This window comes from Jaculus jaculus, unplaced genomic scaffold, assembly GCF_020740685.1.
Source record: "Jaculus jaculus isolate mJacJac1 unplaced genomic scaffold, mJacJac1.mat.Y.cur mat_scaffold_35_1_3033546_arrow_ctg1, whole genome shotgun sequence".
Taxonomy (NCBI): domain Eukaryota; kingdom Metazoa; phylum Chordata; class Mammalia; order Rodentia; family Dipodidae; genus Jaculus; species Jaculus jaculus.
Window position 1 is genome coordinate 1,483,251 of NW_025423491.1, and position 23,208 is coordinate 1,506,458.

The 23,208-nt window shown below is 36.2% G+C and overlaps 1 protein-coding gene across 1 annotated transcript; it reads right to left on the minus strand.

Moving 5' to 3' along the window:
• Nucleotides 1-8,521: 8,521 nt before the first annotated feature.
• LOC123457300 (potassium voltage-gated channel subfamily G member 3-like) lies at nt 8,522-22,956 on the minus strand. Its single transcript, XM_045141257.1, has 3 exons — nt 22,896-22,956; nt 21,261-21,363; nt 8,522-9,170 (listed from the first exon to the last, which is right to left on the minus strand). The coding sequence occupies exons 1-3, from the start codon at nt 22,954-22,956 to the stop codon at nt 8,522-8,524; spliced, it is 813 nt and encodes a 270-aa protein (XP_044997192.1).
• Between the last annotated feature and the right edge of the window lie 252 nt (nt 22,957-23,208).

Sequence of the window (23,208 nt, forward strand, 5' to 3'; positions counted from 1 at the left end):
TCTCCAAATTTCAATGTTGTGACATGTCCACTTTCACTTTTAAGCTTGTTGATTTGAGCATCCTTTTGTTGTTGTTGTTTTTGTTTTTTATTTGTTTTGTCAGCAACTCAGGCTGAAACAGGTTAAGAACAGCCAATGAGTGAGACCAAGTGGCAGTTGTCTTTCTGTGACTATGTGAGTTCACTTAGAATGATTAGTTCCAAGTTCAACCATTTTTTGACAAATTTCATTGTGTCATTTCTTTTTTTATTGCTGAGTATAATTCCATTGTGTAGAGGTACCACATCTTAGTTATCCATTCATCTATGATGGGCAACAGGTTTATTCCAGTTTCTAGCCCTTATGACTTGGGCAGCTATAAACAAGATTGAGCAAATATCTCTGAACTAAGGTTTGGAGCTTGTAGGGTTAATGTCCAGTAAGAGAATAACAGGATCTGTTGGTAACGCTATAGTTATCCTTTTCAGGAGTCTGCATACTAATTTCCACAGTGATTGTACCAGTTGACATTCAAACCAACATTGAATGAGTGTTACTATTTCTCCACATCCTCACCAACCTTTGTTTTCATTTGATTTTGTTTGTTTGTTTGTTTTCTCAAGGTAGGGTTTCACTGTAGTCCAGGCTTACCTGGAATTCACTATGTAGTCTCAGGGTGGCCTTGAACTCACGGCAATCCTCCTACCTCTGCCTCCCAAGTGCTGGGGTTAAAGGCGTGTGCCATCATGCCTGGCTCATCTTATTATTATTTTTTTTAATGTTTGCTTTCCTTACTGAGGTAAGGTGGAATCTCATGTTTATTTTAATGTGCATTTCCTGATAGTTAGAGATGTTGAACATTTTCTCAAATGTGTGTTAGCCATTTGTAATTATGCCTGAGAAGTCCCTATTCAGTTCTCTGCCCCACTGTTGGAGTGGGTTGTGTGATTTTTTTTTTTTTCCCTTGGTTAGTTGTTTTTAGTTCTTTGTAGATTGTAGCTGTTAGGATTCTTTCAGTGGTATAGCTGGCAAAGATTGTCTTCCATTCAGCAGATGAGTTATTGGCTCTGCTTATGGTATGTTTATCTGTGCAAAAGCTTTATGCCTTCATGTGATTCTGTTGGTGGAGTGATTGGTTAATTTCCTAGGCTAGTGGGGTTTTGTTAAGTAAGTCTTTTAACAATCCTATTTCATGAAGAGTGCCTCCTAATTTTTATTCCAGTATTGAAGAGTTTCAGGTCTTATACTGAGGTCTTCAATCCATCTGGACCTTTGTGTATGATGAAATGAGTTGGTCAAATTTCATTTTTCTACATATTCCAGTTTGTCCAACACCATTTGTTGAAGATCTTGTCTTTTCTACTTATTATTGTGTATTAATTTTGTATCCTGCCATTTTGCTGAAGGAATTTATCACCTTGAAAAGTTTTGAGATGAAGACTTTCTGGTCACTTATATATAAGATCATACCATCTGCAAATGTGGCTAACTTGACTTCTTCCTTTCCAATTCGAATCCCTTTTCTTTCTCTTCTTTTATTCTTTGAGCTCACACTTTCCTTGCTGCATCTGTCTTGTTTCGGTATTAGGGTGATGTTTACTTCATAGTAGGCGTCAGGGGGTATTCCCAGGTCTTCTTGACCTGCTAGTTGGTTTTGTAATCTTCAGTGTTCCCTGCTTATTCACGCTGTTGCTGGCCATTGTACTCCAGTGCATCCCGCAGAGCTTTCCAGTACTGTGAGTGCTAGACCGGAGGGAGCCAGCTGCCTGGGAGCCAGCTGCCTGCCTTATTCCACCATGATTTCCTGGTGTGCTATGACCACATCTACGGTGCCTTTAGCAGTAAGATCTTACTTTCTATCTCAGGTGGGTAATGAAGTGTATTGCAGCTGCCTACGTGGTCACTGTAGGTGCTAACCCTATACTGGTCTCGGATTTATCAGCTCAGAATCCATGGGCTTAAGTTTAAGTATTGCTACCTACTGTCCAGACTGGTCCCTTCTATCCTTTCTTATAGAATGCTAGCCAGATGGAGGGCTTACATGGAACTGGTTCATTTTTTATTAACTTTTGTATAATCACCTTTCCACTTTCCCTAAACCTTACCCTTTCCAGCCGCTGCCGCTGTCATTCTGTTCCTCCCATATGCTATCAGGCAAACACTCCTGTCTCCTGAGTTCTCCTCTTCTGGTCTCACTCCATCCAGTGTTGTGCTCTCGTTCCTGTAGCTTACCTCCCTTCACATTCATCTCCAATTGATCCCAGGTAGGGGGTGCCGATGAGAGCGGACATGTGGCAACTGCCTCTGTGTGCCTGTGAGACCTTGCTTTGAATGTTTTGTTTTTTTTTTTTACTTCATCCATTGTTTCACAAACTTCACTATTCCATTTTTTCTTATTTCTGGATAGAATTCTACTGTGCATATGTACCAAATCTTCATTAGCATTCATCACTTGAAGTGTAGGTGGGGTGATTCCTTTTCCTAGCTATTGTGAATAGAGCAGCCACAAACATAGCTAGCTGAGCAAGTATCTCTGAAGAGTAAAGTCTTTAGGGATATACCCAGGGGTGATATATCTGGATCCAGTGTTTTTTTTATTTTCGTATTTTTCAATATTAGTACTTATTTCTATAATTGTTTTATTAGTTTTCACAACCACCAGCAGTGGGCTATGGATTCTTTTTCCCCACAGCCTCACCAGCACTTTATGTCATTTAATTTTTTTGATGAATACCATCCTGTCAGGGTGAGATGAAGTCTCAGAGTTATTGTGATTAGCATCTCTCTGATGACTAAAAATACTTAACATCTCTTCTAGTATAAAATGACCACTTTTATTTCATTCTTTGGTAATTTTCCACCCTATTCTTTATTGGGTTGTTTGACGTTTTTGTTGTTTTTTTTTTTCTTTCAATTCTTTATAAATTCTAGGCATTATATTTGTGGTTTAGTATAATTGGTGAAATTTTTCTCCCATTTTGTAGGATGACTATTGACTCTATTGAAAATTTGCTTCTCTGTTTTATTTTTATGAGTTCATATAGTTGAGTGTCAGTATCATTTACTGTGGCACATGGGTCTTATTCATGAAATCATTCCCTACATTAATGTAATGAAATTTTCTACCTGGTTTTTATTATAGTTGCTTCAGAGGACTAAGCCCTTATATTTTATTAAGAACACACTGTGAATAGATAGTCATGTGTTGATACATTCTTTTCCCCCTCCCTACTCCAATTCCTCTGCCCCCCATGGGGTTTCTCAATGTGGTTGTTGGTTATGCATTGTGTGTTCAACAGTCATGTTGGTGAGAGACAATGCCTCTGGGCATAATAACTCAACCTGTGACTTTTACATTATTTTTGCCTCCTCTTCCCTAAAGCTCCCTGAGACTTGGTCATTATGTTATAAATGTATTTCAGTGATGAGCCCTTAAGATCTTATGAACTTCAGCTTTGATATGTGTTTCCATCATTCTGGAACTGATTTCCAGGCTCACCTTAGAAGGAGAACTCTGGTCCATCTCCTTAGTTTTTCTGTGTTTCACTTGGGTCTTGATTGAGATACAAGAAAATTTTATTTTTACTATCAGGGAGGAAAAGCAAAGAAGCAGCTGCTGAGTTCCCAAGGTATGGGGATGAGGTGGATGGCTTTGTAAGGGTCTAGCCATTCACAATGTGAAAAGATCCACAGCTAAACATAAAACAGCTCTTGTCTGGATTTCATTCATTTTCTCCCTTATATCTGAGATATTATCTACTATCTATAAATGTTTTTTTGGTGATGGCATTGAAGAATATAATACTTTAAAGAACAGTGTATAGTTAACAGTGATCTACAACTCTTCAGGGCACCAGTGGCTGTCTTTTGATATAGTCATTTTTTTTTAAATGTAATACTGTGTGGTCCCTCCCTGGAATTAAGAAACGGAATTTCCAAGATTTAGGTTCAATAAATATTGCATTAAAAATTTAAAAGTCAGGCCGGGCATGGTGGCGCATGCCTTTAATCCCAGCACTCAGGAGGCAGAGGTAGGAGGATTGCCATGAGTTCAAGGCCACCCTGAGATGACAGAGTTAATCCCAGGTCAGCCTGGACCAGAGTGAGACCCTACCTCGAAACTCCCCCCCAAAAAAATTAAAAGTCAGTCCAAGGGGAGTATTAGATTTAATACTGAGGGTTTTAATTATTTAGAGTTGACTTTTGTGCATGGTGAGATAAGTGGGTTTAATTCTACTGGTGTATAGGTGGTTATTCTATTTCTCCACCACAATTTGTTGAAGATGCTATCTTTTCTTCAATGCATATTTTTATCCTCTTTGTTAAAGACTATGTGCATAAGTTGCTTTGAATTAGAGATGTATCTCCTATTCTATTGATTTTTGTTAATTGTGTGTGTTTATATCCAGTACTCTTTATTTATTTATCCATTTATTATTAACAACATGTTCCCTATGGATACATCATGTGTTGATACCATCTTTTCCCTCATCACAGACCCTAGTGCACTGGGAATCCTCTGCAGAGGGGTTGCAGGTAATTTCCATAGGATTGTGAGTTATGCTTTGTTGGAGCAACGGACTGTTTTAGGCGGAATCAATGTCTCTAGGCATGATGTCGCACTCCTTGTCTCTTACAATCTTTGCACTTCCTCTTCCACAATATTCCCAGAGCTGTAGTGGGATTGTTTAAAATCTATTTCAGTGATGAGCTTTTAGGAGCTTCTGGATCTCTGCATTGGTGAGTGTTGAATATCCTCAGGCTCTAGCTCCTTAACCCTGGACTTGATTGTCAGATTTCTCATGGAAGCAGCATTCTTGCTCATCTACCCAGTTCCATTGTGGTCACAGCTGTGGCTTAGCTGAAATGTGAGGGTAGTTCGTATCCTCAGGTCTTGCTACCTTCTGAAAATAAATAGATTCTCTAATGCAGAGTGATGTCTGCAAAGTTTAAATGGGAGAAGTGTTATCACTTTAGGGGGAATTTGATAAAGGTAGTATCTCTTTTACCAAAAGACTAGAGAGACCTTGATATTGGAGAGCATGATCTTTGCCTCCATATGATTCTGACCTAGTTCCCAATTCCAGATATGAGTTTCTTTACACTGGGCAGGTCTCTTATCCACTTGGTTATCCTCCAAGGCTGCGCACCACTATTGTCCTGCCCTGTAGATCCAGTCAGGGTGTTTGCCTCTGGGTAGCTTACACCTCTGGTTGCTCAGACCATTATTGGCCACTTTCCCCAGTCGCTCAGGTGGTGCTTTCCAGCAGCAGCTGGTCTAACTGCCTGGGGACTGGCTATCTTCTGCATTCCAGTCAGGCCTTTCCATGCATTGTGTTGGCAGCATATGGTGTCTTCAGCAATGGGGTCCTACATCTGCCTCAGGTGGGTGTCCAAATGTTTGCTAGAAAACTGTTTTCTTTGGGGAACCTTGTAGTACTCTCTGAACAACATCACATTTTGGGCCGGGACTGGAACACCTCAAAGTATAAAAATCTACGGCTTCCAACCCAAACTACTGTAACCAGCAAAAGTAGCTCTCATACACTGAATGCCTATCACAGTAGACACCATGAGGCTCGAAACTGCTCTTCACTGAAGTAGACTCAGAAGTCACCCACCATGGCTGAGGGAATTTTGTGGAAGAAGGGGCAGAAAGATGGTAAATGCCGCAGGTTGAGAAATCATGCCCAAAGGCATTCCCTCCCCTCAAAAATAACTGTTGCTTTTCCAATGGCACATAACCAAAATCCTATAGGGAATACCTGCAACCCCATTGAGGAGGTTCCTCAGTGCAATGGGGGAAGGGATGAGGGGAAAGAGGATACCGGCAAATGAGGTATCCATACCAAATATGTTGTTAATAATTATAATAATAATATTTAATTTTAAAAAGTGTTTCTCATAATGGATGCTGAAAGATAAACTTTAAATAATGATTTTTTTCTTTCCCAATTTGTAGATTTATTTTCTGATCTTGATCATTTCTTGTTATCTGGTATTAGGCATTTTGTTTGTTCATGATTTTGCTAAGACTTCAGATGCATCACTGAGTTGTTTTTTTTTTTTTTTTGAGATTTATCTATCCTTTTAATGTAGTCATTTATTTTTATAAACCTCCCTTTTAAGACTGCCTTCATTGTGTCCCATATGATTTGTTAGGTTTGGCTTTCAATATCATTTCATTTTAGAATGTCTTTCATATCCTTTTTTTATTTCTTCAATGACCCATTCATTGTGCATTAGTATGTTGTTCAATCTCTTAAAAGTGGTGCATGTCTTGTGGTTTATCTTGTTCATAATTCCTAATTTATGACATTGTGTTCACAAATAATAGAAAGTTATGTCATTTGCCTTGAATTTGTGGAGAATTGCTTTGTGTTCTAATACATGTTCTATTTTACAGAAAGTTTCATGAGCTGCTGCAAGAATGTGTATTCTCTTGAGATTTGGTGGAATGATCTATAAATGTCTGTTCAGTAACTTTGATATTTGGTCTTGTTTTGATTAATGATCCTTTAGTTTTTATTTTATTTTATTTTATTTTTTTTCAAGTTAGTTAGGTGACAGTTTGCTGTCACTTTTTTTAAAATTTTTATTTATTTCTTTGAGAGCGACAGACACAGAGAGAAAGACAGATAGAGGGAGAGAGAGAGAATGGGCGCGCCAGGGCTTCCAGCCTCTGCAAAAGAACTCCAGATGCGTGCGCCCCCTTGTGCATCTGGCTAACGTGGGACCTGGGGAACCGAGCCTCAAACCGGGGTCCTTAGGCTTCACAGGCAAGCACTTAGCTGCTAAGCCATCTCTCCAGACCCCTTTAGTTTTTATTTATATCATCTCTTTACTGATTACAGTAATGTATTAAAATCAGCCACTAGTATATTTTGGGATTTATTTTTACTTCATATCTTGTAGATATTTCTTTTTTTTAATTAAAAATTTTTATTAACATTTTCCATGATTATAAAATATATCCCATGGTAATTCGATATTTCTTGTTAAAGTTGGTGCATGAATGTATGGTGAGTCTTGTAATGTCTTCTTGTTGAATTGTCTCCTTTATTAATTCATTAGGGCATTTTTTTATCTATCTCTTTTTATTCATTTTTTTATTCATTTTTATTTTTATGAGAGAGAGAGAGAGCAAGAATTGGCGTGCCAGGGCCCTAGCCACTGAGATCGATGTCACTTCGTGTGTCTGGCCTACATGGGACCTGGAGAGCCAAACATGGGTCCTTAGGCTTCGTGGGCAAGTGCCTTAACCACTAAGCCATCTCTCCAGCGCTATACATGACATTTTTTTTTATTGCAACTGGTTGAAAAAGCGAAGTCCTAATTCATATTGCTAAAACTGAGCACTAGATATCCACCATTTGTGTACTGTCTAGTAACTAACAACCTAGACAGATTAATATGGCCTATCACTCAATATTCTTACCAGAAGAACTTAAGTGTGCCTTTGATTCACAATGGCGAAAATCATACATATTCATTGCTTGAAACTGACGCGGCTACACAAAACTATAAATGCAATAACATTTCTCTTTTCATGATAATCACGCAATAACACATGAGTATGACTTCTGTATCCAAAGGCTAAATAAACAGCCTTTCGTCTTTTGCATTATTAAACTCATGGTGTGGCAGAAGACAGTGTGTGTGGTAATATCGATCATATAATATCCAACTACTGCTATTACACTTAGGTTGGAGATATTCTTGGACATCTGAATGTCAGGATTATTTTCACCTAATAACAACAATTCTGAAAGTATCCAACAAAATGCTGCACAATCCAAACTGTCCTCATTCCTAAATTCTCTTTTTGAAGCCATTTCAGTAAAGACAGAAAAAAATATTCCAAAAGGGAAAACATATGCAAGGTTCCATGAAGTTATAAGATAAGGTGTAAACAGGTGTAAAAATGAAGCAGAGAATAGATAGGTATGCAAAAGTTTTTCGGATAATATTCTCACTTGTATCTAGCTTCATTATACAGTTTAAATTTGGGCCAAATTTTTTTAAGTATTTGTTAAACAGTTCCCGCATGTGACTTATGTTTCCAGGATACATCTGACATTGATATGAGAAATCATAAAACATTTAGAAACGAAAATGTTAGTCTCAAAAAATAACACTGTACATTCCAAGCTTCTTCCGAATTTGCTAAGATGGGAAAAAAAAAAAACCCAAAACATTTGGAAAATAGTACCTTTCTATATTAAAGTGTTCAAATAATGTACTTTTTTGAGAACAATAAAACCATGTCATTGTGCCAGGCAAGGAAGAGATAAGTCCAAATAAAATCAAGACCTGCAGTTCACTCTAGGTGAAACTCCTTTGAATGTAGGCCCAATCCTTTTTACTCCAGAAATAAGTAAACTACTTTGTCCCTTCAGCTGGGAAGGACTGGTTTGTATTTTACCAATACCATGACAATGCCACTGTGGCGCTCATCAGCGAGAAACACAGGAATATGATGTAGCATCAACTCACTCTATCCGGATACATTTATGCAGGAATTGATTTGCATTAATTTGCATTAATTCAGGAACTCAGCCGAAAGGCTCCTGCTATATCTAGCCGATCTAAACTTGAGCTCGTGGTAACACTGCACAAAACTATGGTAGATGAAAGTGATAGGCAATGCCAAGAGCACAATGCCACTGACAACACACACTCCTCCAAGGATTCTTCCAGGCACCGTGATGGGATACATATCTCCATAGCCAACCGTAGTCATAGAGATGATCACCCACCAGCAGATAGCGGGGATGCTGGCGAAGTCCTGGTTGGATGTTTCCAGGTCCAACCCATGCTCAAGAAGCTGGGAAAGTGCACTGAAGATTGCCATGGCAACACAGATAAAGACAAGCAACATCACCATCTCCGGGTAACATCGCTTGAGAGTCAAACTCAGAGTCTGAAGACCAATGTAGTGCTGGGCGAGCTTAATCACCCAGAAGACCTTCATCATCTGGAGAACCCTCAGGGTGACGCCAGCCCGCTGCAGCTGAGAGTTCTCGCCCGTGAAGACCGTCATCAACACCGAGATGTAATAGGGCGTGATCGCCAGTAAGTCGATGATGTTCAGGGGTCTCTTGACAAACTCACACTTATCTTTGGAGACGATGAACCTCACGATGCACTCTGCCGTGAACCAGCCTATGCAGATGGCTTCAATTATCCTTCTATTATGATGGTCTTGTGTATGTAGTCTCAGGTGCTGTGAGGTCATGGATATCCAGGCCATTTTATGTCTGGAGGAGCACGTTGTCTTTTTATCTATCTTGATTGCTTACTTACAATTACTTTGTTAAATATTGCTAGAGCAAGACCAGCTCTTTTTCTATTTCCATTTGTTTGGAATATCTTTCTCTATCCTTTCACCCTATGTTGGTGTCTGCCTTTAATGGTACAGTGGGTTTCTTGTAGATATAAAATTAATGGTTTCAGTTTTCTAACCCAGCCTGTGCCTTTTTGGGAGGTGGTAGTTGAGTTCATTGCTCAGACATATAGGTGGACAAATAATCCTGAAACCCAGACCTCATCAGATACTATATTAACTACCACTCTAATTCAATATTCCAAAAATTTTGTTGAACAGTGTGCGGTGGCACATTCCTTTAATCCCAGGACTCAAGAGACAGAGGTATGAGGACTGTCATGAGTTCAAGGCCACCCTGAAGCTACATAGTGAATTCCAGGTCAGCCTGGTCTAGAGTGAGACACTCCCTCCCCCCCAAAAAAAAAACAGATTGAAAAAGTTTGTTTTTTTTTTTAATTTTACCTATAACTATTGAATATGTACCTGTCATTAGACATAGTTTTCAAGGTCCTCATACTTTTCATTTTGAGCTTTCATATTGCTCTTCATTTCTTTTTGGACACAATGGACTCAAGAGCCTTCTTCTTGCCTTTATTCTGCAGGAAGCATAGTCTGCACACCTGAGAGCCCTTGGTTTACCTTTTGCCTCCAGGTGAGTTCATTTAATATGGTCTGTTCAAACGCTGACCATTTTCCTACCAATTTCATTATATAATTATTTTCCTTAAGGCTGAGTAGAATTCTATTGTGTATATGTACCACAACTTCAATATCCATTTGTCAAATGATAGGCACCTAGAAGAATAATGTGCAATCAATATTTCTTCTTTTAACCTGATTGTTGCCAGCTATTCTGTTCTAGCAAAGGGGACCTACCTAGCACAAGAAGTAGATGGAACTACAAAAATGATGGGATGCTCTTCTAATTCCTGATGAAATATAGTTCATATTACAACTACTCATGTCTTCAAAGGCATTATTAAAGCCAAGTTTTACTATAATAGTTAGGTTTGACTGTATATTGAGCATTAATCAGGGATGGTATGAAACAAAGTACCATAAGGTAGGAATTTGTAAAGGAATTCATGAGGTCCTGAGATCAAATCCGTGGCCCTCACCTAAAATTTTGAAACTGTGAAGTTCATCTGTCATCCTATGTCCTGATGAATTTGAAAAATCTGAATCCATAGAGATTGCTTAATTGTCTAGCCAAATTGTTGAACTCCAAGTCATCAGAATAATTACATGTAATCCAGACATGGAAGCACATGCCTTTAATATTAGTATTCCTAAGGCAGAGGTAGGTGTATCACCATGGGTTAGAGGCTACCTAATGGTGCATAGTGACTTCCAGGTCACACAGAGCAAAAGTCAGAATGTACATCAAAATAAAAACCAAAACAAATAATTACATGTAAAGTAATATAGAAAAGCAACTGACACTGGTTTATGGTGTACACACTGACACAAGCATGTGCCTTCTTCATCACACACACATACACACACACACACACACACACACACACACACACACACACACAATGTGGTCTTCTACAAATATGAAAATGACTATTACCCACATATACATACCAAAATAACATAAACTAAATCATTACCTCATTTATTTTTACTTCATAAAATTGAGAATTATAGCTTCAAGATATGAACAGGTATTCTGTGTGGCATAGGACTACTTTCAAGTTTACATATGACCTATGTAGTCTTTTCATCAAATTCTTACTGGCTAAAGATGAATCCAGATCACTTGCACAATCTATCTATCTATCTGTCTATCTATCATCTATCTATCTATCAATCTATCTGTCTATGTTCCTATATATATATACATATATATATATACATAGATTTACAACATAAATATCTTTATGAATTTTCTTTTATTTAATAATTTCAAAATACCTAGTTAATCCCTATGTCATTTGGGATCATATCCTAACATAAAGGTGAATGATTAGATGAGAATTTCAGAAGAAAGCATCACTTGTCATATGTATTACATGTCCACTCTAATTTTTTTGAAGATTGCATTGTTTGAAAACTCATCTATAATGATTACTGTGTTTCTTTTCAGTGTGCTAGTCAAAAATATCAATATATTCAGGCAATGATTTTTGTCACTGAGAAGATCAACAGAAATCCCAGGCTTATACCCAGCAAGTCTATTAATTTTTGCTTCAGTCCTTCCAAATGTGATGATTCATGGACTATTATCTCTTATCTAAGTTCCACAGTAATTAAAGAGCACACTCTCCTGATTATAGCTGTGAAATAATTGAATGTTGTTTATTATTTACAGGACCATCATGGACAACAAGTAGCAAAAGTGGGACATTGCTGTCAATCTTTAATTATGGACAGGTGAGACTTTGGGATATACAGAGTAGAATTAATGTTTCCTTTATTACCATTTTCATGTGCTTAAGGATATTTCAAGTAGACACTTGGTTTGTCCAAGTGTTGTCAGAAACAGTTCATAAAGAAAATCATCAGTAATTTGGTCAGGTATCAGCACTTAAATTTTAAAAATTGATAGGAGGAACTATGGAGACATATAAAAGGATTTCATACAACTCTTAAACTGTTCAGTAGTTTTCCAGAGCCTTATGGATAGTGAAATATGATTAATAATGGTGTGAGCAATCATTCTTCCCAACATTCTTCCCAAGCAATGATTAACACAATTTAGATCTTATATTGGGGTCTCTTCCAATGCTCTTCCTCATGTTGATTTCTATGTTCTTTGTCCTTTAGATTCAATATGGCCCTATCAAACTTCTTTGACTGATCATTTTTAGTATCCTTATCTGTATTAGATTTTTCCCAAGGTAACAAGGCTGCCTTTTGCCATAGTCTCCTTAATGCTTCATTTCAACTGGACCTGGATGGGGCTGGTCATCTCTGAGGATGACCAAGGAATTCAACTTATCTTAGATTTCAAAGAAAAGATGCAAGGAAATGAATTCTGTCTAGCCTTTGTGAATGTGATTCCATTAAACATAAAGTTATATAATACAAGGGCTGAGAAATATTATAAACCAATTGTGACATCATTGACAAATGTTATGGTGAAATGAATTCTACACTGGAAATGAGCTTTCAAAGATTAATATATTTAGGCATCCATAGGATCTGGATCATCACCTCACAGTGGGATGTCATCACAAAATCAGGAAGAGATTTCATAATTTACTCATTCTATGGTGCTCTCACATTTTCTAATCACCATCATGAGATTCCACTTTAAAAAAAAATTATTCAGACAATGAATACTTCCCAATATCCAATAGATTTTTCTATTATGAGATCAGAATGGATGCACTTTAATTGTTTGGACATTAAATCTAAATGTAGAACACAGAGCAAGTGTTCATCCAACACCTCTTTAGAGTAGCATGCATGTCAAGGATTTGACATAGCCATGAATGGTGAGAATTTTAATCTATATATTGCTGTGTATGTTTGGGCAGATGTCTAATGTGAAATCTATTATGAACAGGTAGAGGTTCACCCAATAATCAGTCTATGCAGACTTGACTGCTCAAATGTATGTAGTGTCATCACTGTTACCTTCTAAGTGGTTCCATACATGTTTAAACCCTGTAGCGGGAGTACTCTTAATTTTGGATGTTTTTGCATTGTTTCATTCCCTAGGAAGTAAATCTTGACTGAGTTTATTAGTGACTTTTTTCAGGGAAAATACTTGACCAAAATAACTTAGTTGAGAATGGCTTCATTCTACTTCACAGTTTAAGACTGTAGTCCATCATGATGGTGACACCATGAAAGCAGGGGTGAGAAACAAACTGTTCATGTCATCAACTCTCTGTAAGCAAGGGTGATGAATATATGTGGTCATCTAGCTTTCCCTGGTTAGAAACCCTTGTTACAGGAAGTAGTGCCACCTGCATTCAGTGTGAGCTTTCCATGTTCACTTACCTAACCTAAAAATTCCTGTAGCGGCATCTCCATAGATTTGTGTCCATGGTGATTCTAACTCTAGTCAAGCAGACAACCATGACCACCCATCTCTGTGAGTATACATGAAAAAGATACTGAAATTAATGACATCAGTTTTGAGTGACACAAGATCCTGATACCACACCCAACTGTTTTTAAGTATTTGATAAGTGATCCCAGTTATTTTTTTTAACATTAAGTGCTTGTAACCTAGATGTGAGCTTTCTTTCCCAATGCCAAAGTATCCTGATTAGTTTTATTGAGAGGTCACATGAGTTGTTAAAGTAATTCTGTATCACTGGTATTATTGAAGACCTTAATTCTTTAATTAATGGTCTATTGATTTCTATAAACATAATTGGTTTTATGTCTTGTCTCAATAGCCTTACCTAATATTTTGTGATCAATTTTATCAGTTTCTCCAAAAAGAAACATAAAATACAGTAATATTTATCTGTGGAAATTTATTTATTTCATATTATTGGGTTCTGGCAATAAATTTTCATTCTCAGGGAAGGGTTTCAAGAAACAAAGGTATTACTCACATATCATGTCTGTTTGTATATGTACTCAATTGGAAAATGATGCATTTGTTTTAGTTTCTCCACAGTCTGAAAAACATGCATATTATTAATTTAATTAATTTGAAACCTAGTGAGTATTAATTAGAAAACAAAATGTGATGCAGACTATGATATTTTCCACATTCAAATTTTCCACAATGTCTTGGAATAAAGATGAAAATAGGATAGCTTTCTTCATATGTTTCCCTTGTTCAACAATTTTATTTGTCTGATGAGGCAATAGAATGGACCACAGGGAGCAGGGAGTAGGAAGTTACGTTGTACTTCACTGCAATGCTTTACTTTAGATATAAATAGATAAAATCATATGGGAACATGAGTGACCCTCACTATTTAATTAAATGCAACATATTGTCCAAGATTTTCTTTCCAGTGTCCTATATTTTCTTTCTATCTTTTGAGAAATTTTTGGAGACTTCAGATTATTTCATTAAAATCTTCATAGGTATGACAACATGCAGTGTATTAAATGGAATGTGACACTTCAATTTAATTGTTGATGTGGGCAAAATGTTTAATAATTGTGATTGTCTTATCATATAGTTATGAATGAAGTATATAACATTAGTAACTTTTACAACTACACTTCTGGTTTTCCTCAGATTCCATCCTCCATATGCAGTGAGACTTGTAGGCCTGGATTCAGGAAGTTCCAAAGGAGAGAAAGGCAGCCTGCTGTTTTGATTGTTTCCTCTTCCCAGAAAATTTAGTCTTTCTCCAGTTTGACTGTTTTCTCTATACGTATTGGGAACTTGTAGGGCCTTTGAGGTGACCTGAAGAAACACATAATATCTCTTCCTTGCTTAATGTAATCACTTGATTGAAATGATAAATACTTGTGACCATAAAAATAACACTCACTTTCCTCCATGAACCACATTTTAGTACCTAGATCCATTTTACATACTATTAAAAAAATACTCTGTGAGATCCAGTAGTTAGTGAATATATTATTGCTATCAAGGAATGCCACACATACATATAATCTTCTTTGAATCTACATAAAATAAAGTTTATAAGTAGGATCTTCTACATCATTATCTTCCCAGTACCCAATATGTTGCTGATGGGTATTAAATGGTGAGAGATGTCAGTTTTTGGGTTTAAAGATTTTATTTATTTATTTATTTATTTATTTATTTATTTATTTATTTATTTATTGGAGAGGGAGGGAGAGAGAAAGTGAGAATGTGAGTGCAAAGCCTGTACCCACTGCAAATGAACTCCATACACACGTGCTATGTGCTCCTGCTTTATGTGAGACCTGGAGAGTGAAACCTGGGTCCTTAATCTTTGCAGGGAAGTATCCTAAACAGTGAGCCATCTCTCCACCCCTTTTATGGATTTAGAGATATGTAACTTTGCAAAAACTTTCAATATAAGCATAATGTTTACTGAGTATCTATGAAATAATTCAGAAAGAAGTTAATTTTAAGACTTTAGGCAATAGCATATTACAGATATTTAAAACCTTTATCAAGAAACATAAATATTCCAATTAAAATATCATGAAAACTGTTTCAGATGTACTTTGAAGCATTTAAGGGGATAATGTAAAATGTTCAGAGGTTGAAAATAAGAATAAAAGCCAGGCATGGTGGCACACACCTTTAATCCCAGCACTTGGGAAGCAGAGGTAGGAGGATTGCTGTGAGTTTGAGGCCACTGTGAGACTCCATAGTGAATTCTAGGTTAGCCTGGGCTAGAATAAAACCCTACCACAAAAAACGAAACAAAACAATAAAAAGAATAAAAACAAATATGTATCTCTGTGATGTCAAGCCTACTAGATTGAGCACAGAACGGAAGAATAGGTGCATGTTGCCGTCTATTTTACAGGTGAGAAGGCAAGACAATGGGGTGGTATGTTACAGTAGAAGCTGAAGGTTGCAATAAATATGATCAAAGGGATTTTAAACATGATATAAGTATTAATACCTAAATAGTCTCATTTATTAGAGCCTGAAGGATACTCTTATACCCAGCAATTTTTCAGTGCACCAGAAGTCAAAGGGGATAAGAAGGTTATTTATACTTGATGTTAAAATAAAAGAGGAATGAGATTGACATTAAATTTTGGTGCAACTGGATAATGTCATAAAAATAAATTAAAATAATATGATTAGAAATATATAAAAGCAGTGTTCATTTAAACAATATTTCAATATACAATTATAATTAATTAGTTAAATACAAAATTTAGTGGTGATAGATCAGTTCAATATTGACAGTGAAGTATTAATTTTTCATTTGTACATGTTGGCCATTTTATATGTATCAAATAAAGTGGAATACATGGTCTTCCAATCCACAATAACAATGACATGCATACAGGATTCATAAACATGTTTGCAAATAAATTTATAAGACATGATTAAGAGAAGTAAGATTAGAGTTATAAATGGAGAAACATACTCTTTTATGAAAAAACTCAATGGGAGATACCATATATTTCTTTTTAATCCCTTCCCATTTTATGATTCAATGTAATTACAATCATAATGGTAAAATACCATGATAGAAAATAAAACTTATAGGTGGGAAGAGTTTCTCCCCAGTTCCTTATTGGGTATCATGTTCATTGTTTTTGACGTTGGCAAATTATCTTGTTCATACTCCTTTCTTGATCAATTTGTGTAAAAACATAAACCAAAGATTATTGAGGTAGAATTAGAAGAAACAAATAAATGGTATATTCTCTCAAAATTAGTACTTGAATACCTGTTACAAGGAGATGGATTTAAGAAATAGTAGTATTAGAGTTAGTTATATCTAGGGGTCTCCAATTTCATTTATGTCTTAAAAATATGTTTGGAACAATTATATGTACCTACCGACATCTGGGTACAAAGCCATAGGACATCACCTGATACAGACAGATAGACTTCATAAGACATAGTACTGCAGTATGAGGGAAGAATCATATTTTATTGTCTAAATTTATGAATGTTGTCTAAAAGGTCTTAAAATAGACAGAATTATGTACCTCTCTGATCTTGCACTGCACTGTTTACAGAAATCTGAGTTATTATTTTTTTGAGGTAAGACAAACAGACTAGCTTTTCTAACAAAAGAGAGAGAGAGAGAATTGGGGTACAAAAGGTCTCTGGCCACTGCAGTTGAATTCCGGACACCTGTGTCACCTTATGTACACGTGTGACTGACTCATGCATCACCTTGTGCATCTGACTTATGAGGGACGTGGTGATTCCAGCATGGGTCCCTAGGCTTTGCAGGTGAGAATCTTAATTGATAAGCCATTTCTCCTATAGTAGAAATAATAAGTAATACTTCATGTAAGCAATGTTATTGTTCACTACAACAAAATTACTTTTTTTCTTTTAAGAAAAGCAAAGGATCAGGAGATATATAAGGCCAGTTAAGTGAATAAAATACTTTTTTTTTAGGCTGAGGAGATGGCTCAGCTGTTACGGCACATGCATGCAAAATCTAACCACCTCAGTTCAATTCCCCATAACTTTACTAGAGGTAAGACTATGTGGAGAATGGAAGGTCTTTGTCTATTTTGTGATAAGAAAGGGGTGCCATTGGGAATCTGACACAGTTGAGAAAGGCAGAAGGACAAAGTGGTGCATCTATCTGGTGTTTGTTTTCAGTGGTTAGAGGTTCAGGAGCACTTGTTCTTTCCTTGAGGATGTCTCTGGCTTGTATATCCCTGTTCTTCTCTATACTCACTGCTCTTGTTCTTGGAGTTTTTGTGGAGTACTAAGACACACTGATTGTGAAGGCCAATAATCGAACAAGCAGCTACATCCTGCTCATATCCCTCAAGTTCTGTTTTCTCTGTCCATTATTCCTCACTGGACCTCCCAACAGCACCAACTGACTTCTTCAGTAGATCATATTTGCAGTTCTGTTCACTGTGGCTATGTCCACTGTTTTGACCAAAACAATTACTGTGGCTCTGGCCTTCAGGGTCACTGCTCCAGGAAAAAAGATAAAAGGGCTGCTGGTATCAGGAGCACCTAACTTAATCATTCCCATATGTGCCTTGATCCAACCTGCTCTTTGTGGAATTGGAATGGGAACATATTCTCCCTTTGTTGACAATGATACACACTCAGAACATGGCCACATCATCATTGTGTGCAACAAAGGTTCAGACAATGCCTTCTACTGTGTTCTGGAATTCCTGAGATCCCTGGCTATCAGGAGCTTCACTGTGGCTTTCCTGACCAGAAACCTGTCTGATGCATTTAATGAGTCCAAATTTCTGACCTTCAGCATATGGGTATTCTGCGGTGTGTGGGTCACCTTCCTCCCTGCCTACCATAGCACCTACAGAAAGCTAATTTCAGAAAGTGGCATATGCCTCTGGAGATTGTTTGCAGTAGCAAGAATAATCATTTTCTCACATCTTTCTCAAAATAGTAAATAAAGACAATTAGACAGAAACACTGCCAATGCACTGTGTATTTTGCTTTTGTCAGTCTTGATAATTTATAACATATCTGATTTCTTCTCCAGATTATTTCAAAGTTACCTGCTATAATTTGCTGGATAGAGCAAATGTCTTTGAAAATGTCTAAAAGGGTTGTATTTGAGTATTCAAAGAAGATTCAGAGATACAGTGAAGATATAATTAGGAGATAGAAGAATAGTTTCCTTTGGAAGAAGCAGAGTCCTTACATTAAACTGATTTGAATATACATTAAGGTTATCAAAGTGTGTGGAATTTACTGGGTAACCTTAAGAATGGTAAATAGAAGTAAGACTATGTGGAGCATGGAAGGTCTTTGTCTATTTAGTGACAAGAAAGGGGTGCCATTGCGAATCTGACACAGTTGAGAACCATTTTTCATTACAATAATACTACTTCAAACATTCGTAACTTAGTGGTTTGTACATCAAAACACTTGGGAATTTATGAAATCTCTGATGAAGTAAACTTTTTGTGGTTTTTATTTAAACATTTATAAAATAGTAATTACTAAAAATTTTGTACATCATTGTAAGTAGTGTAACTTCTGCTGAGTATCAGTTGCTATACAGATGTCACCTTTTTTCTCAACGTTTCAACTATTTGGGAGTGGCATCTTAAGGTTGTAGTCCTGAAGAAGGGTGACTAAAAACTGGCCCCTAGTAATTCTTCATTGATTTTCTGTCCTTAAACATGCCATGCCCCATTTCGATGATATTTGTTGTGAGACAACATCCAAGGTGCCATGCCAAAAATTTTAAATTTCCATTTGGATATTTTGATCTGAAGCTCTTAGCTTAGTACCCAAGATAACATAAAACAGAAGTCAAATGCAAGGGAAGAGATTTATCCATACATAGAAGCATGGAAACTTGAAACAGAATATTTATGGTTTAAGTCAGCAGTCATTTGATGTGCCATTGTAGAGAATGTATACAAGAATGTCAGCAAAACTTCTGTGACAGTGAAAGTGTTGTTCATGTTCCATATGCAAGACAGCCAGAAAGAGGAATCATCCAAGAAGAATAGATAAATCTTGGTATTAAAGTGAGTGTCCTGGTAAAACTAAGATGATTACCATACCAGCCGTTTTTGCTGAGTATTCTTTGTCTTTCCTGAATGACTGTATCAGCATTTTTGCCCATGAAACATGAGCTTATATCAAGCCTGAACACCTGTCTGGACAGTAGAATTGTAATATGTGGAGAAGTTAAATCACAGTGGCCAAAGGAATAGCTCATCAGCAGTTTTATTTTTGTTTATAGTTTGTGTGACACCCAGAGTTCTATCTCACACTTGCAAAAAATGACACAAAAGATTCTAACATTTATCCATTGCTTCTTTAGCAACTGTATATTTGTGGTAGGATGCTTCTCCTTTCTGAGTAAGATTAGAGACAACGTCCACCAAAATAGGATGAAATAAGAAGAAAACATTTGTAGATTATATGTAAAAGTAAACAATGTACCACATTTCTGCACAATAGGTATGCCATATTATATTTATACTTCTAAAATTAGCTAAACCACACACAATTCTCCTTACCTTGTCAGTGACTGAGTGCACATTTTAGAGGCCTTAACTACATTAATCACTGTTCCGAAGTGTTTCCTTTTCCACAATTTAGTCTCTGCTCACTCAAAGCAATTAAACTGCTTGACCCTCCTCCAAAAATATGGATATGATAATTCTAGGCCAACAGGTAAAGAACATAATTCTAGAGAGTGAATATTCATTTTTGATTATTTGAATATTTGGACTGTGGTTCTTATTTAATTAGGTAAATAAGAAAATGACTTACTTTGTTGCAGGCTGCAACTTGCATATTTTAGTGTAAATTAAGTATAGCATATTTATTTGTAACAGGCCAGATAGTAGATCATTGCAGCTTTGTGGTCACGTGGTCTCTGTGGCTGCTGTGACAGTCTACTAGTAGTGTGTGAAAACAGACCTAGGTGATACATAATGGATGGATGTGACACTGTTTGAACAAATCTCTAGTGGGCATAATATGGACTTAAATAGCATTAACATGTTATGAATTATTGGAATTTCATAATTTTTCACATATAAATATTTAGAATCCTACAATAGTCTTTGGAGGTTGGAGTTCGATGTTATTTATTTTGTGAATAACTAAAATAGAATAATAAGCCTTCCAAAATACCATAAAAGCATGAAAATATTGAGTAATCTGAAACACACAATATTTAGACAAATTTTGATATCCAGTACTGCAAAATATGGATATTTAACTGTTAATATTATAATTTTTTTAAATTTTTTTAGTTTTTATTTGTCTATTTGAGAGTGACAGACAGAAAGAGAGAGAGAGAATGGGCACGCCAGGGCCTCCAGCCACTGCAAACGAACTCCAGACGCATGCACCCCCTTGTGCATCTGGCTAACGTGGGTCCTGGGGAATCAAGCCTCGAACCGGGGTCCTTAGGCTTCACAGGCAAGCGCTTAACCACTAAGCCATCTCTCCAGCCCAATATTATAAATTTTTCAAACTATATAATGTCATGAATTTGTTTTTCACATAAAAATAAATAAACAATTCACACTCATTTGCACAAATGTATGATATTAAAAGTCACAATTAGTAGAAAACATATAAACCGATTTTAGTTTATGAGTTATGCAAAAACAGATCCACAATTTCCAACTCTGCATTTAATGGAATTCAGAATGCAGAGAACATTATATATATATATATATATATAAGTAAAAGTACCCTCCAGGAAATATATTTTTACATCATTGTTAATCAGTCTACATAAAGGGTTACAGAATTCAGACTATTTTTTTTTCTTAAAATCGTGTTTGGTGAATAAATAACTGTTCAGTAATTGTTATAGGCTGAATATTTTTTCTCAAGGACATGATCCTATTGGGAGTTTATACATTTAAGTGGGATGATCTGCTGTCAGTAGCAAATGACATTTACCTGTGCTCTTGTATGGCGTACTGGCACACAAACTGCTTCTCTTCCTCTACACTATGTGACACAGCACATTCTTCCTTACGATCCACTAAGGATGTGCTGCTTTCTCATCACAGCATAGAAACACTGGCAAGAAGTGAGCATAGAATGAATGTGCTGAAACAAACAAACTCACTGTTTTCTTTAGATGATTAGAGAATTAGAGAATGTTCCATATGCTGCTGAAAGAATGGACATTGTGCCACATTTGGATGGGATGTTATGTAGATGCTTAGATTTTACATATTTGTAAAGCACTGGATGGTTATTGTTAAGAAATAAAAAGGGAGATTCACTATTTAGTTTAGATATGTAACCAATGGCAACATCCATAGCATACATTGTTTTGGGGGTCTATGCCACATCACTGATCAACAACTTATTGGGATATGTCTCATCCCTGGCATAGAGTGTTTCTAAAGATTTTTTTTACTTATGAATTTTTCAACAGAGAGAGACAGTAAAGAGGGAGACAGAAAGAAAGAGGGAGTGAAAGAATGGGTGAACCAAGCCTTCTTGCCACTTCAACCTCCAGATACATGTGCCAACTTGTGTATCTGGCTTTACATGTTTACAGGAGAAACAAACCAGTGTCATTGGGGCTTCCAGGCAAGGAACTAAAACAGTGAGCCATCTCTTCAGTCAAGATTTCTTTTTAAATTAATATCATTTGCCATCTAGAAGCATCTTTATCCACTCAAGTCACGACACTTAATATAAATACTTTATAAAATTCATATTTTAAACAGGCCTAAGAAGTAGTAGGTTACCAAATGCTTGTTTATATATCTTTAGTTTTGAACATTTTCTATTCTATTATGTAAAGAAATTAAGTTGGAACTGAGTTCAATGCTACTTACACAGATTTAGACTCTATTTTTAGTGATTTGTGTTTTGGAGAGAGCTAATAGTTAGTTGTTTTCTTCTTTCAGTGGTTACCCAATTGTCACAGCATAATTTAGTGAAAAAGCTTTTCTTCTTCAATGTGTGTTTTGGCATATGATTAAATACTTGAAAATTTACAGTTAGCCTTTCAAAAGAAACAAAAAACTGAATTAAAAAATTCAAAACAGACTATTATAGTGGAAGTCTATAAATGAAAAAACATACAAATAAAAAAAAACAAGCTGAAATGATTCTGGAAAAAAGAAATAAAGTAAGTCAAATAAAAAGCTCTGTGGAAATCCTTTCCAATACACTGCATCCTATGGAGGAAAGATAAAGACAAGGAAACAGAATTAATGCTTCAGTCAAAAGGTAAAGTCAAAATGTGTAAAGGAAATAAGTGGTTTGCAATATTAGAGTAGGACCAAATTTGCAAATTATGGACATAGAAAGAAAAGAACTTTTGACTAAAAGTACTGAATTTATTGAAAAAAGTTGTAAAAGAAAATTTCCCATATCTAGGAGAAAAGATGCTAGTGAGGTACAAGAGGGATATTAAATAATAAACATACCTTACACAAAAAGAAGCTACCCAGGTACTGCTATGGAAGAACTTTAAATATACAGAACTGAGAACTGGTACTGACAGCTCATGCTAGAAACTTTCAGTATTCAATAAAAGTGAGTCTGCCCAACGTGCGACGCTTCTCTCACCCAGCAGGAGTGGGGGCACAGTGCAGTTGACACATGACATGCTCGAGGAGTCAATCTGCATTCGTGCAATTCCATAGATATTCACACTTTTTATATTCCTGAATATTGCTTATTAGGTATAATGTTTAATTTCTCTGTAATTGTGAAAGTATTTTAAATCACTGGTTTTCAATCAGGTAAAACTTTTCTTCCTGTTTATACCATTATATGGCTATATTACAAAAATGGAGAAAGTTCATATAAATAACTTAAATCTCCATTTAAAGGTGCTGAAAAGACAAGAAAAGCCCATGTGCAAGATGGGAAAAAAATA